At 41.6% G+C, this 17,207-nt stretch overlaps 1 protein-coding gene across 7 annotated transcripts in view; it reads right to left on the bottom strand.

Moving 5' to 3' along the window:
- Positions 1–17,207, bottom strand: part of LOC104937050 (diacylglycerol kinase zeta) — a 99,281-nt gene that overhangs the window by 76,043 nt on the left and 6,031 nt on the right. For 3 of the 7 annotated variants that reach the window (XM_019260333.2, XM_010753189.3, XM_019260331.2), the window contains exon 1: positions 5,172–5,302. The exons of 1 other annotated variant lie outside the window; for it this stretch is intronic. Coding sequence is in view for 2 of the 6 variants with exons in the window: in XM_019260334.2 (XP_019115879.1) it covers positions 6,592–6,944 (353 nt within the window). In the remaining 4 variants the exon portion in view is untranslated. Of the gene's footprint in view, positions 1–5,171; positions 5,303–6,591; positions 8,027–17,207 lie in introns of those variants that run through there. 3 more of the 7 variants (XM_019260334.2, XM_019260336.2, XM_019260332.2) reach the window with 3 other exon arrangements.

The following is a 17,207-nucleotide window of genomic DNA, read 5'->3' on the forward strand; positions in this document are numbered from 1 at the left end:
GCATCAGTGGAGCTTCTCTCACCTCTGTGCAACAACCGATGAACAATGTAGCTGCTGGTAAATATATCTATAAAGCATGCCCAGACTGATAACAGTACCTGGTTCCACTTATGTTCCACCAAATGTGAAGCACAATACATGCGACACGTGCCTGGTAAACACAACGCAGCTGTTTCTACCTGTCAACCTTACAAAGTGATGAATGCATCATTCAACAAGTGGCCAAGATGCAAGGGATTCTGGGACAGTCAGACACCTCCACATTTCTCAGCAGACACTCTCAGTGGACAAGCCGTTGGTTGTAATCTATCAAGTTTTGAAATGTAGGAGGCATCTATATAAGGGAGCACAGCCAATATCTGCTTCCCTTCATTCGAGCTGAAGACAGAAACACTGCCAGCTGCATGTGTTTGGAGTGTGTCATAGAAACAGAGAGAGCTCTACAGTGTATAAACATATTTTTACATATGAGCAGAACATGACATTTCTCATTTTTGTTCCTCAGTGTGGATGTTAAGAATGTCAAGAACTCACAGTTTATAAGAAAGACCACCCCGAATGTGGATCAAAAGGTCCCCTTGAGAGTATGAGTGTGTCATGGTATTCCATCTGCCTATATTAGGACACATGTGCAATGTTGAGATTTTTTGGGTGACACTCCAAAATAGATAGGGGCCATCTTCTTCTAGCATGTGAATTCTATATTTTAATATTCTTATGGATATTTTGTCAGGAAGCATTCATCAAAAGCATAAGGCTTCATCCTCTGGGGACCATGAATATTTACAAATGAAACAACAAAATATGCTCGTCCTGCGTTCTACAGACAGGAGTGTTGAGACAGCAGAGGTTCAGGGTTGGTTAAGTTTTGCACTTAGAGAAATACTTCTGTTCCAAGAGTGTTAGACGTTTGCTGGACAAGCAGCCGGCTCAGGTGGACTGCCTGGCTGAACTTTGCGGAATGAGTAACACTGCGAGTGTGTGAGACTGTCCAGAGCTCTGTGCTGTTGGGTTAAATATTTACATGAAAAACAGGGAAGCACCATGCAAATACAGAGACCAGAGACCGTGTAAAGCAATGCACCTTTTTTCTACTGGTGTCTGGGGAAACCTTGGAGCTACCTGAGAGCTGGATCTCATCTCTCCACGCCTCTACAAGGCTGTGACCGGCTTTATCTGTCCCACACCACATCATCTCATTTTCCAGTAAAGTCATGTTTGCCTCAACCTGCTTCTTCTACTTCTACATCTACACCACAAAAAACCCCTTATAAAAGAGACAGCTGTCAGGAAACCTCAATGCCACGCAAGACCAACAGTCATCGGGAATGTTTGAACCATAAAGGGTTATTGTTTGCAAAAACTTCCCAGAGTCTATTTTTACAGCGCACTGAGCATGTGCAGTGTGCCATATAAAGACAACGCAATCCAGGAAGTGAGAGCCCTTTTAATAGTGCAGCAACATTCAAAGGAATGAACAGGCTATGTTATCCAAGAAAACATCACACATGCATGATGTATCATTTCTCATAGAAGAAACATCTCTAACATAACTTCTGTTATCTCAGCTGCCTGGCATACCACTGAACATAATCATCTCTCTGTGAACATACTATGCATTTCTCTGCAGTATCTTACTAACTGTGTGGAGCTGTGACTACAGAGGGCGGCCCTATCCTCACATGACTCCAATCTAGACCGGCAACTCATCTTCCTGGAATCCCAGTCAGCAAGATATTTATTTTAAGAGCTCATGGCACACGGTGTGAAATAAAAGTTGTCCCCTCAAACCAACAAAGTCAGCTCTGTTGTGGAGCTTTGCGTCAAACAGCAGGCCTCAAAGCTGCTTACAGACTGACAGGCTGCAGATTCTGACATTATGGAAACATGACTTTGAGATTTTACAGATAGAGCAAGACTAACATGCACCATGCAGAAGCTCTTCTTACTTTGAACTATTGATTTGAAACTATTATTCGAATATTCAAATGTATTCATGAGTTTTCATCATGTCCTGTGTTTAAAACTCAATTAAAATGCATTTAAATATTTATTATAATAATAGAATATTTCACCAAGGCCATTATCTCTTCCTAATCAAAGTAACACCTCTGGTTTCAAACACACCATGACTCATGCAGTACTAGAACAAAAAAAAGACCTCTTAACAAACTGGTGATATTTTTCAAAAGAAGCAATACTTCAGTAGAAGTTCAACAAGACAAGAAACAACGAAGCTCTGAACAACAGTTGAATAAGAATAGAGATAATAGAAGCAGGTCACTGTTTAAGTGTCAAGTTCACACTAAAGAATATCACAAGCTGAATTAACAGGAATTAAGCAGCGTGTGAGTACAGAGGGAGAGAAAAACAGGTTCCTAAACTATTTAGAGCTTGGTTCCATTGTTGTGGTTCAACAATAGTCTATGGTCACCTACACTTTTCTCTACTGTGACTGAAGGTTACTGGCAGGGGGAATCTAACAATAGTATTCTTACAGTATTCTCATTGAACACTAAAAGCTTGAATCACTGAATTCTTCTTTTGGGGTCAAAACTATTTCAAATGTAAATGATACACCACCCTCTGTGTGTTCAGTGGCAGACTGCTGTCTCAACGCTGCTCCACCAACACACTTAGGAGTTCTTAAGTCTTTCGTCTACATGCATTTTTAATTTAGTTCTTGAGTCTGTTGGACTGAGACTGTACAACTTTCTGACATCATTATTTCTAACGATGTGCCTCATTTAATTGCACATAGTTTTTATCCCTATTTGTAGTTCTATTTCATATTTTTATATAACTATTTTATTTCTACTTTTTATATAGTTTTCTATTTGTACAGATGTTAGCACGGGTTAACTTCTTGACACACTTATATATTTAATATTTTAGCACAGGTTTTAAATTTAATTTAAATTCTATAAAAATGTATATTTATTTATAGAAATAAATCTGTCTACATTTAGTGTTTTTATCTAGAATAGACATTATTAAAAGGAAAGAAGAAACACATGAAGGTGAGCCCAAACCTTTGTATAGTACAGATGTCATATAGATGTCATTTCGAAGGCAGAGTAGCACAGTGGGTTTCAGTCCAGCCCTCTCAGAGAACCTTCAACCTCTACAAGGCCCCAGAACATCATCAGTGAACTGAGAGTAAATCTGCAAATCTGGAGCAAGGGTGTGTATTTAACTTGGATTGAAGATGGCAGTAATCTTTATTCTGCATGAATCCTACACCCTACAGTCCACAGAACACACCACACTCTTCTCTTATTTTTTTAGATGATTTTTTTGGCCTTTTCAAGCTTTTATTTTGATAGACACAGCTGAAGAGTGGGAATGACATGCAGGAAGGAGCTGCAGGTCGGACTTAGCTCTCTCTCACTCTGTTTTCAGTCCACATGCTGACATGTTTTCAGTATAAACAGCAGCTTTAATGTCAGCTGAAATTCTAAACGCACATACGCATTTCCACAAACACACACATCCAGACACCCAAGTCATCTTGCTCAGCGTAATCCCAGCACATTGTGTTTACAGGGCCTCAGTGTTGAAGCCACAACAAGAGAGACAACCTGAGAATCATCAAATCCTTCCACTGAACACAAGCTCAGTGTTTCTGATTTCAGCTCAATAACTCATCGTTCATTTACTTATTACAGCGATGACATGAGAGCAGAAGCCAGGAAACACTTTGACATTATAACTTCTAAGTACATAACTATGTCATGTTACTTAATGCTCCCCTGTGTGCACCACTCTCTAACGCTGTCCGTGTGGACTTTACTGGACAGCCTGTGTACAGAGTTTTACAGCCGCCTGCTGCGGTCGGAAACAACACCATGATGACAGAAAGACTGAAGCAGCACAGTAAGTCAGTCAGTGAGCTGAGGTGAACTGCAGGGAGAGTGCATGACTTCACATTACACCACCCACAGGTCAACTGTTCATAAGAACATGCTGATTAAAGACACTTTAGAGTGGTCAGAACACAAAGATTTTATGATTATCTTTGCTTTTGGAAAATGATATGCCCATTTTGAATTGGATGTTTGAAGAGTTAGATATCTCACAATGAATGAGGTTAACTGGCAGCAGTCGAGTAAAGAAAAGTTTAAGAATGAAGAGGAGAGGCACCGTTAACTTGTTATTAGCACATGATTCAAAAGTCATCATCTGTGGGTGTGGGGTGCATCAGTGCACATTTCATCAAGATGATGTCAAGCTACAGTCTACACATGTTCAAACAGCGTGGCTCTGCAGTCAGAGAGTCTGAGTGTTAAAGTGGCCTGCCTGTAGTCAGACCTGTCACCTATTGAAAATGTTTGGTACATTATATAACATAAAATACGACAAAGGAGACTCAAACTGTTGAGCAGCTGAAATCCTACATCAAGCAAGAATAGGAAAACATTCCGTGTTACAGCAGTCCTTAGTTCACAGACACTTACAGAGTGTGGTTCAAACAGAGTGGTAAACAGACTCTGTCCTAACAATTTCAAACATGTTGCTGGCATTCAATTCAATGATGATAGAACTATATAAAAACAATCACATTTCTCAGTTTCAACACATGACAAGTTGTCTTTGTGTTATTTTCAATTCAATATTAAGTTTTGAATGATTTGCACAGTGGGACAACTTTTTTAAAACAAGGGTTGTAAAATGAATGACTGGATTTTAACAGCTAACACAAATCAAATGTGTGAGAGCAAAGGCGGCAACAGTTTGAAGAACTAAACACGGCTTCATATTGAGAAACTATAATGTGGTTTAATGTTTCTTGGTCAGTCTTGGCACAAAGAACGTTACAAAGGCCTTTAAAACCTGAACTCATTGTCCTATCACAATGGAGTTGAGCAGCCCGGCTACAGCTGAACTTGTTGGAAACACTGAGACCGAAGCAAACAGCCTTGTTGTCGGCTTGATCTATTTGGATCTGTATTTTTGTCTTATCTGTCATATCAGCTGGTTATGAGAGGAGTTGAACACAGCACTGCATCAGCCCACTAACAAGAGTTTCACTAAAATAAACATCCATCTCAACAAGCACAAAACTATTTACTGCTACACAGTGTGAAATGAATCCTAACTACATTCAACAGTGTTACCATGTTAAATCAAACTCGTGAATTTATTTTAGAGATCAAAAATGAAAAACCAACCTGAAGAAGGAGAAAACTATCCATGCATGCTGCTCTCTCATTTACAGTATCTATGAGCCGAGCTCACACTGAAACCTGGTGTACAGAGAGAGAAGCAGAGAGGGACACCGGCAGTGTGATGGAAGGAAGAGAGAGAGAGAGAGAGAGAGAGAGAGAGAGAGAGTAGGTGTGGCCCAGAGAGAGAGTGAGAGAGAGAGAGAGAGAGAGAGAGAGAGAGAGAGAGAGAGAGGACTAAAATAACTTAATGTACTTCCTTGACAAACCGTGCGCAAAACTGATAAATATTCTCAGACACATACACACATACACACACACACACACACAAACAACAAGTGCACCGAGAAAGAGGAAACAGAAGAAGCTAAGAAAGATGGAGTGATTGTGACGTTACATAAGAGACTCAGGATTAAAGTACATGCATGAACCCGATGTGTGAAGGACTTCAGTGCAAACACTGATCACAATCTGAATCCAACACACACACACACACACACACACACACACACACACACTCACTCTGCTTAGTTTGAAAGTTGTTTTCTTTCTATTTCCATGATGGCAGAAAATGACCATGACGAGTTAGTCTTGGATCAGTGTTCATACTGAGGGTCAGCAGGGGGTCAGGGTAAATGACTTCTTCTGAACAAGCTAACAGACGCTCATGGTACCAAAATAAATATGCAATGTTGTGTTACCCACTCAGTATGCTCTCTGGACTCATGTTGTTTACTCATCTGCTGCTGCACCATGATCCCCCCACCCATCAACAGTCACACTTGTTTATCGGAGTGTCAATCTAAGCTGGAAACACAACTATTATCGTTGTTACTGTTGGCATGGCAACCGCAGCCCCAGTTGCCGTGGGAATCATGTCCCCCTCTCCACGTGACTAGTGACCTGCTGGCAAGGTTACACACAGACATACACACACACACAAACACATAAATATAACACAGACCGTGCGATGACTCACCAGGACAACAGGAAATAGCACTCTGGGAAAAACCCAGATTCTTCCCCAAACGTGTCAACTACACCTTTATTAACACATCAGGCCTTCTCTGATGTGTGTGTGTGTGTGTGTGTGTGTGTGTGTGTGTGTTTAGTCTAATGGCTACAGATCCAGTGGTGTGTGATGTTCTATAGTTGGATAACTGTACAAGGCCCTGTGTGTCAAAAGGTCTGCAGCTGTGTTTCTGGTGGTTTGAAGGTGTGTGTGTGTGTGTGTGTGTGTGTGTGTGTGTGTGTGTGAGAGAAGAGAGAGAGAGAGAGAGAGAGAGAAGGCTTGGTTGCTGTTACTGCAGCTGTGAACTGCCTCAGTGCTCCACTTGTATTCGCACCGTGTCATAAGGCATGAGGCCAAGTCTGAGCAAATGGCTCCACCTGTTGGTGACACCATCATTTATCTGTTCAGTCTTACCTCCTGGTGAAGAGCTTGAGTCCAGTGAAAGACTTGGAGCAGCCACTCAGCGTTTCCTTCTCTTCCTCCACACGGACTGCAGGCCCCGACTGGAGGGTGGAGGAGGACAGAGAGGAGTTAGAGGAGGAGGACGCCGAGCTGAATTCTCCATCATCTCCTTTCACGTTTAATAACTCTTCTTCTTCCGTCTCTGTCTCTCCCGTTTGTACTTTAGGCGTGCCGCCACAGGCCTCAAGTCCAGCTCCATGTCCCACATCAGCATCTGCTCCCAGGTCAGGATCCATGACATCAGTGTGTTCGGCTTCTGTGGTGTCATGCGGTGTCACATTTTGACAGGATATGCTACAACTCATGAAATTCAATTCAGAATCTGCAATATTCTTAGAAAGTAATCCAGAGCAGTCCAAATATTCTTTAAGGCTTCAAACAGCAAAGCTCACCTACTCTGGACAGATACTGAACAAGACTGCAGATTCTTTACTGATCAGGTCAGGTCATGAGGTTGTCATGGTAGTTAATACTAGGACTACTACGACAGGAGCCCCTGCATGTACTCAAAGAAGTACAACCAAAGGACCACAGCAGTCCTAGAAGCACTACAATGAACTCATCTGGATCTTAACAGGACTGCACAGGAGGTCCGACTACAAAAACATACTTGAATAATGTTGTAATAGATATACCTCAAGTACTGAAATCAAAATACTATCTGTACTAGACTCAAAGGACTACACTTAAAGTAATAAAACTGCCATATGAAGTGCAGTCTGTGCAGGCTGAGCAACAAAAACAGAGTAGTACTACGAAGGTACTGCACTCACACTTAGTAATCTTAAGTAAGAGTATTACGCCGAGTCATGTTACTACAAAGAATTATTTACTGCTCTGAAACTCAAGGACTTCAAACATGGCTGCCCTGCAGAGGCTACAAAGTCAATAATCCACATGCCAAAGGTCTTTTACAAGATACACAAGGTGTGTGTGTGTGTGTGTGTGTGTGTGTGTGTGTGTAGTGAGAGATTAGTGTTGGGTCCTGAGGGAAAGATAATCCTTCCCAGCATTCCTCTCTCTCTCTCTCTCAGTCAGTAGTAGTGTGTCAGCAGCAGTATCAGTGTCAGTGTCAGTGCAGTAGTAGTCTACTGACTGTGACTATGTCCCCGTCCACCCTCTGATCTGCTTGTCCCTCAGCGTCTCAGTCCTGTCTTCCTCCTCTCCTCCTTCTTGTCCTCCTTCTTCTTCTACTTTGACTTCTTCTTGTCTTCTTGGAAGTTTTTAGACGCTCTCCTCCTCTTCCTCCTCTTCTTGAATCTCTTGCCGAGTTTAATTCCACTCCATGTGAGCTGCACATTAACACACACACACACACACACTGCTACACACACACGCTCTCATAAACACACACTGATCCTCTGCTGCCCGCCCGGCTCAAACCAGGAAGTGGATAATGACAACAATCAGGGCCTTCCTGTTAGCTGCCCTGCCAGATGCCTGCCAGAAACTCAGACTGAGCCCTGCTTACTTCAGTTCTTGTTGGACTGTTTACATACGAGTGTAAGTCCTGAAGTGACAGAAGTAAAGACAGAAACAAGTACAAAAAGTTATTATCTGCCAGCTCAGTTTGTAAAAACTCTGACAGCCATTCACAACAACACAGCAACACAAACTAAACTGTCCTCACAAAGGTGTCCAGGTCACATGATGTCACAAAGTACTGTCCCACTCCTCAGACAGTGTGGAGCCCCCCACACACACACACTCACAGTGATGTGACCTCATCCCATTTAAAACTACGTCACAATCCCCATCAGCTACAATCAATCAAGAGAAAAGAGCTGGAATACGCAAGTCACAAATTTAAGATGAAGTCAAATAGATGTTTTGAAATGAAATGTTGCAATAATTGGTGTCAGATGTGGAGACTGAATGTTAGTTCATGTGTAGTGTCTGAAGTATGGTTCTGTGTAGAATACTGCTCAGCTTTGACCTCAGTTAGTTATCTCCATGTCACTGTGTAAAATCATCATCATCATCATCATCATCATCATCATGGAAAGTTGTTAGGCAATGGACAACTTATGGTAACAATAACGTTTGATGTTCTGTCCAGTTCAGTCCAGCACACTAACACTGAAAGAGTTCTAATCAATATTTTTAGAACAATGTTTGGAATGACTATGTAAAAAGCAATGTGACCCTGTGAAGGATGTCTGGCAGCAGCACTCAGCTCACTGTGAACCAAACTACTGTTCTAGTTCACTCTCATTGATCTGTTCACCATGTTGACATGAGTCTTTAAAAACTCATGGCCACTGTAGTGTTTGAACAAATGTTACTGGTGCACTTGTTTGGGACTATGTTGATGCAGCAGGACAGTGTACATGAGTGTGTGTGTGTGAGAGAGAGAGAGAGAGAGAGAGAGAGAGAGGCTGAGCAAACATTCTCAATGTAACAAACACTTCTGTGACTCATTTATTATTTCAGTTCTGCCCTTGATGATGAAGTCATATTTTCCATGTTTATATATCTTGGTAAGAATGTACATGGAGAAGTATCTCATATGCGCCTTTTGTAGTCCATCTTCTGATCATTGTAGTTTCACCACAGACAGTCAAAAACATCCAATGTCACATAATCACGTAGCCTGTTTGATTCTCAGAGCACCGCAGATGTCTTTGCCTAAGTCCTTCTGAATTCTCCTCCTTGTGTGTTTTCAGAAGGACATAGGATCTTTTTTTTAACTATTTGACCACAGCACTGTGCTTTTACTGAAACACACACAAACTTACTGCAGATCAGTCCTTTCTCAGTGTGCTGCTGCAAATGACCACATGAGGGTGCTGTCTAACAGACAGTAAGTTTCAGTATCTAGTACAAGGTTATTGTTGATTATGGAATTACCGTAATATAACAGAACATAGGTGTATGTATACAGACCTACATACGGCAAGGTTTGGTAAGTTTAATGTGCCAGCTATATCACAAGTTCCTTTGCTCTGATTGGTTGTAGGTAACCTCCAGGGGTTACAGTGCAGTGTTTCACAGATTCAGTTCAATTCAGTTTATATAGCTATATATATATATATTTTATATAGACCCAACAATTCCCACCAGGAACAAGCGCTTGGTGACAGTGGTGAAGAAAAACTTCCTTTTAAACAGGCAGAAACCTTCAACAGAGCTTAGCTCATTGGTGGACGGTGTCAAAGAGAGAGAGGAAATGTAGCCACAAGGGGGCACAAGCCAGCGTCTTATTGTGCCGGTCCCAAGCCCGGATAAATACAGAGGGTGGTGTCAGGAAGGGCATCCGACGTAAAACTTGCCAAATCAAACATGCCAAATCAAACATGCGAATCGAATCTATGACTTCCATACCGGATCGGTCGAGGCCTGGGTTAACAACGACCACCATCAGTGTTGTTCACCTACAGGGTGCTGGTGGAAATGGGACTACTGTTGGTCGAAGAAGGAGAGGAGGAAGACGTGTTCGTAGGAAAAGGGAAAAGAGGAAAGCCAAGAGTCTAGGACTGAGAGTAGGGACTTTGAATGTTGGAACTATGACAGGAAAAGGTAGAGAGTTGGTTGACATGATGCAGAGGAGGAAAGCAGACATACTGTGTGTCCAGGAGACCAGGTGGAAAGGTAGCAAGGCTAGAAGCTTAGGAGCAGGGTTCAAGTTGTTCTAACATGGTGTAGATAGGAAGAGAAATGGAGTAGGAGTCATGTTGAAGGAGGAGTTTGTTAGGAGTGTACTGGAGGTAAAAAGAGTGTCAGATAGAGTGATGAGTCTGAAGCTAGAAATCGAAGGTGTGACATTCGATGTTGTTAGTGGGTATGCTCCACAGGTAGGATGTGAGCTGGAGGAGAAGGAGATATTCTGGTTGGACCTTGATGAAGTGATGCAGAGCATCCCTAGAAGTGAGAGGGTTGTCATTGGTGCAGACTTTGGTGCCCATTTTTAAGAACAAGGGAGATGTGCAGAGTTGTGGCAACTACAGAGGAATAAAGCTGATGAGCCATACAATGAAGTTATGGGAAAGAGTAGTAGACGGTAGACTAAGGGCAGAAGTGAGCATTTGTGAGCAGCAGTATGGTTTCATGCCAAAAAAGACTACTACAGATGCAGTATTTGCTTTGAGGATGTTGATAGAGAAGTACAGAGAAGGTCAGAGGGAGCTGCACTGTGTCTTTGTAGATCTGGAGAAAGCTTGTGACAGGGTGCCCAGAGAGGAACTGTGGTATTGTATGAGGAAGTCTGGAGTGACAGAGAAGTATGTTAGAGCGGTGCAGGACATGTATGAGGGCTGTAAGACAGTGGTGAGGTTTGCTGTAGGTGTGACAGAGGAGTTCAAGGTGGAGGTGGGACTGCATCAGGGATCAGCTCTGAGCCCCTTCTTGTTCACTATGGTGATGGACAGGCTGACAGACGAGGTTAGACAGGAATCTCCATGGACTATGATGTTTGCAGATGACATTGTGATCTGTAGTGAGAGCAGGGAACAGGTGGAGGAGAAGCTAGAGAGGTGGAGGTTCGCCCTGGAAAGGAGAGGAATGAAGGTTAGCCGCAGCAAGACGGAGTACATGTGTGTGAATGAGAGGGACGCAAGTGGAAGAGTGAGGTTACAGGGAGAAGAGATAAAGAAGGTGGAGCATTTTAAGTATTTAGGGACAACAGTCCAGAGCAATGGAGAGTGTGGAAAAGAGGTGAAGAAGCATGTGCAGGCAGGTGTGGGAGTGACCAAGATGGATAGGATCAGGAATGAGTACATCAGAGGGACAGCACATGTTAGAGGTTTTGGAGATAAAGTCAGAGAGGCCAGACTGAGATGGTTCAGACATGTCCAGAAGAGAGATAGTGAATATATTGGTAGAAGGATGCTGAGTTTTGAACTGCCAGACAGGAGGCCTAGAGGAAGACCAAAGAGGAGGTTTATGCATGCAGTGAAAGAGGACATGAATGTAGCTGGTGTGAGAGAAGAGGATGCAGAAGACAGGGTTAGATGGAGGCAACTGATTCGCTGTGGCGACCCCATTTGCCATTTTCTCTGCTGTTGTGTGCTGGGGCAGCAGCATCAGAGCCAGCGATACTAACAGACTGGATAACATCATCAGGAAGGCTGACTCTGCACTTAGTCTCAGGTTGGAGTCTTTTGAGACCGTGGTGGAGAGGAGGACGCTGAAAAAACTGTTGCCTAGGTTGTTTTTTATTTATCTAGGTTGTTCTTTTCTATTTTTATTTCTACGTCTTTGTGGTGTATATTGTAACTACGGGTGAAATGCTGTTGCTGCAATGCAATTTCCCAGTTTGGGATTAATAAAGTATTTCTAATCTAATCTAATCTAATCTAATCTAATCTAAATATGTGCCAAAGTAATATAAAAGAAAAATCATTTAAAACCTGTTTGCCATTCTTCACAAACTGATCAAAGTTTTGTTTTAAGAAGAAGCTTCTTTCTACATTCAGATTGTAAATATTTAACAGTATTATTTACTGTTGTGTTTATTATATGTTTGATGTGTGAACTGGTGCTGCACGCCTCTCATCTAAAGGCAGCTGGGATAGGCTCCAGCCCCAACGTGACCCTGATGAGGAGAAGCTGTCACAGGAAATGGATGGACTTTATTTTATTACATTATGTTTCTTGGCTCCATAGACAAATGACTAGTTTTCCAGTCAACAGAACACTGAATGTGATCATGTGATTAAAGCTGCAAATGACATTTTGTGAAGCAGGAAACAGTTCATGGGAGAAATGAAGCGTTTGTTAGAGACATTTTGGATTACCAAACACTGTGGAAACATCTTCATCAGGATCATGATGTCAGCGTTATCAAACTGTCCCCTGTCCTGATTATAATGCATTAGATAGCAATAAAACATCTATACACTCTGCGCAGGAGAGAGAATAAAAGCAGCACAGGATGAAAAGAAGGCTTTTGTTGTTATAGTGCGATGTGATTACTATATGGTCTCTGACAGACACACACACACACACACACACACACACTCCTGCTCATCTCCTTTCTGTTATCACTGTTCCCTCTTATCCGTCGCCCACTCTGTATTTCCATGACAAATAAAATGCCACTCAACAGCGCGGCACACAATTCAGAGAGATCCTTTTAACTCCCCAACACCCACTGCTGACCTATTTCCTCTGCTTCTCTCTAATGAAGGACTGATTATAAATTCTAACATTAATCCTAAACCTGACCTCAAAGCAAACAATTTTCCTAATGAGTTGCAGCAACATGTCTGCCCTTCTTTCTCTTTAGCAGTCTTGTAGGGACATCAACATCAGTATGACATGAACATCAGGACTGCTGTGCTCACTGTCCACTCTGTCTACTTACAGCTATGGTAATAGAACGTCAAGTAAAAATTATTTTTATCTATTAAATTCAGAGTTGTACTGTGACAGTCATTATTTTATACAAATGTTCCATTTGTGTGTCGGGTTCCTATAACCTCTACAACAGGAGCAGTGACATAGTAAATAGTGAATACTAAACAGAGTTTAGTATCATGTCAGCAGCAGTAGTAGACATTAACACGCTGAGCTTAGTTTATCGTGTCGATGATGTCCTGATGATAAATATTCAGGGGATCATCAAGTTTGGATTTATTGTCAGAGTATGAATGACTGTCATGTTTTTAAAATAATTAGACTGAGCTTCAGGTTTCTAGATGACACATCTACAAGACAACACTGAACCCCGACAAATGTATTGTCACCGTGTTAGTGTGCATGTCAAATGGAGGTTGATGAATCACAGTACAGATCTGCTCCGTCTGTCTGCTGATTGTGTCAGCTCCATCTGTGGAAGGCCTCCTGTCCTCCTGTTACTGCCAACTACACTTGTTAGATGAATTTTTAAAAATCATTGTTTCACAGCAGATGATGACTCACTGCTCGACTGTGTTTCTATCAAGGCTGCAGAGAATTCTACATAAAACCAGTCCTGTAAATCAGCCTTCTGTTGTCATATCATTTATTTATTCTGGAACCACTACTGTCATGCTTTTGTAAGAACATTACAAAAATAGAGGCAGTCATAATGACAAAGCATAGTGTAAGTGACTCACTTTGTCTCCTCTGTGGGAGGACAGCAATGATCAGTGACATTGATTAACCTACTTACTGTGTCTGACCCTGCACACTGCTTCGGTTCAGCTGACTGATAACTGGAGCAGCACGATGCTGTGTCCAGTTGCTGATGCTGAATGTGATGGTGCCTGTTCAATCCACCAATCATCTTTCACATCACACCTAACCAGCAGCTGTTGGTGGCCAGTCATTTCATATATAAACGGCAACTAACCAATAACATCACATACTGTTGTTGAAGTCATCACAGCATCATAAACTAATGCAGATGTTCCAAATCAATCTGCAGCCTGTGCAACCATGGAATGGAAGCCATCTGTTTCCTGGATAATGTAAATATAGAGTACAATGCTTTTTAAATGAGAGCAGACCGTGTTCACCAAATCCAGCCTCACGCCTGATCACACCTGGATCCATCAAAATATGACTTAAGAATATAAATATACTGTACAGCTTATTCTAAAGCCAATGAGCTTAATTTTTACTAGATTATAGTATGACAGTAGAGAGAAATCATTTTAACAGCATTAGTTTGTAGCACTGAGGACACACTGGGCCTGGCAGTGAACACTGAGGACAACTGAATTGTGAAGTGTGAACACAGTGGAGCCGCAAAACATCAACAGTGGTCCAAGTGAGGGTGAAGAGAGTGAGATTGATCTTACTGCAACATCTTGTTAGCACAGATAAGATTTAATTAAAGGCTTATTCTCTGCTGCTCACTACGACGGAGTACGAGAATAAAGTAATAACGTCGGTAAAGTTGGAAAGATTGGAAAGATTCAAACTTCCGGGATCAATAACTCTCAAGTGAAACGTTGTTAAAACACAAAACACGCATATTTTCAACCGTAGTAAGGTAAACAAGAACATTAGTGTTTACATGCAGCCGGCTGTAACCGTCTACAAAGTGCAACACCGAAAAGAGATATTACAAAAATATACGATAACTTCACTATAATACAGTGTAGTGACACCAAACTCACTGCACACTTCATTGATCTCCTACAGATTGGTTTGAAAGTTTATAGTGAAGTTATAGTATAGAAGTTATAGTAAACACTAATGTTGTTGTCCATCTTACTGAAAATATGCGTGTTTTGAACCATACATTTTGGCCTAAAGAAAGGTCAGGAGTTCAACAAAACCTTTAGAGGCAAAGAAAATGAATATCTGAAGATGTCTCTTCTGGGTTCAAATATTGTATGCAGCAACAGACAGCAGAGGATGTCACTGTCAGCATCACTTTAGTATATTCACTGCAGGTATCACATGCTCATATTGTGCTAATTAGCCAGCTATCTAGACATGTCCAAAATTTGTTTTAGAATTAGAATGATACACCCAAAAGAAAAATGTCCATTAAAATGACATATTCAAACTGGTTGGTTGATGTGTTGGACATATTAGCAATGTAGCATCTGAATCTGGTGACACATCCAATCAGGGCGACATTTTCAAGTGGCAAGTGAAGCCAGCACGAAGTGGCAAAAACTGGTTCCAGAACAAGTCAGCCTCCATAAGTCTCCATGTTCAAATGTCCAACTGGTACAAACAATATATAGAACTCTTAAAGTTATACAGTATTAACAGCATGAATGCACCGAATGGGTACTGTTACAGGCGGCTCATTCGGCCCGCCTCAGCTCCACCAATGATCCACGTCTTTGCTCATTTTTAGATCAGCTGGGAGGCAGAAGAGGCAGGACTGCCAACATGGCAGCAGCCAGAGCCTCATATTGTGAGCTTAAGAACGGCTCTTCAGAAGCCTGTCGGCAACATCATGCATATGTGGTCCTTTCTTTATATTGTTGTTGTTATGTTGGACGTATGAAAAAATATCTGTAATGACAGGGTTACATTTCTATTAGTCATAATCTGTTTTTAAGATGTAGAAATGTATTGCTCTGAGATATCTATAATCAAATGAAATATATCTGTACATGTGAAAATATAGATTTCAACATTATTTTACACATGTCTTCAATCAACATTACAACACGTCATTTCCACTAGTGAAAACTAAAATCGTGATTAGTCTGTCCTACTGATGAAATATTAGAAGGGCTAGTCATTCTGCATGGCACACACAGATGTGTGTTCGTCTACACTCATAATGAATATGATTAGACACACAGAGTGGACAACATTTCCATGACAGATGGATGCAAACAACAGAAGGAGTCCAGGCAGCCTGGGATTGTTGGGCTACACCCTCAGAGTTCCTGTCTGTCCTTATTATCTTTGTCATCTGCTACTGCTTGCTACATTATGCAACGTTTTGGCTCGAGGCAAGAAGTGCATTGTTCTTTTCCGCCCACCCGCTCAGCTGGTCGAGTTAATACACTAACGCTTGTCAGTCCTGATCATCAGTATCACGGTGAGCACCTGAAGCTGAAGTCAAATCACCACAGAGACCGAAGCATCAGAACACAGACAATAAAGATGATTAAAAGACTAAAGGTCTGCTAGAGGCTGGAGGCATAACGTTCAATAAACATTCAACACAACCCACAGCAAAGAAAACACACAGTTTCACTATTGTTAGAGTTTATAGCAGGTCAAATATCAAGTTTACATGGGGTGGTACTAGAGCCAAGAGAATGAGGTGACTTAAAGGTTCCTCCTCTGTGGACCATGACTCTTATCATTCTGGTTCACCCTCTCTGCTGCAGCCCTCTGCATATACTGTGCTCACACAGTGATGACACAGTCTCAGGTTATTAGATGTGTACATAAGATGATCATACTCATAAGCTCATAAAGTTGACAAAATGAAAAGAGTTCATCTTCTGTGAACCGTGAGTCTAATTAAACGCTGGAGACTAGATTTATTTCTCATTTACAGGTGAACAGTTTGTACTGAAGGCAGCACCTGTGTCTGTTAAAGCTGACTGTAGTCTTCACAAACCTGACACCAACTCTTTTGACTTGTTTGTCTTGTCTGTTTGATTTCCATTTTTGTCCTTCAAACAGAAGACATATCTAATTACACTGAATAAACTCAATTCTAGTCCAATTAGTATAATTATTGCCAGGAAGGCAATGTTTAATGTCTGATCCTAATCAGCATCTGTCAGCTGAAACAACACAACACGTATGAAGTCGTTCCCTTTCAGCTAATTAACAGACTTTACAGCCGTCAGAAGGCGGCGGCTCTGTGTCCCATCTGCAGCCTTTATGGTCAGTGATAACCACTGTCCATGTGTGATCACAAATACCAGATGAAGTGCTAACCTTGATTCTATTTTCTGCAAACAGAAATGGTATTCTTGTCACGTAAAGGAGCTCTGTCATAGTTTAGTATTCTGCACAGCCTCCAGATTTATGCAGTAAAATTACCAGGAGTGTTAGAGGAGGTGACACCTCATGCCAGGATCAGACTGTGTTGTTTGTGTTGGTTGATATGATCAGATTAGACAAACACAGAGTCACTGAGTCTTGACATTACATGTTGGATCAGGTCCTGAAGGTCAAATGTTTGAATGAAATGAAATAAAAACTCATTC

The sequence above is a fragment of the Larimichthys crocea genome, chromosome XIII (genome assembly GCF_000972845.2).
Source record: "Larimichthys crocea isolate SSNF chromosome XIII, L_crocea_2.0, whole genome shotgun sequence".
NCBI lineage: Eukaryota > Metazoa > Chordata > Actinopteri > Sciaenidae > Larimichthys > Larimichthys crocea.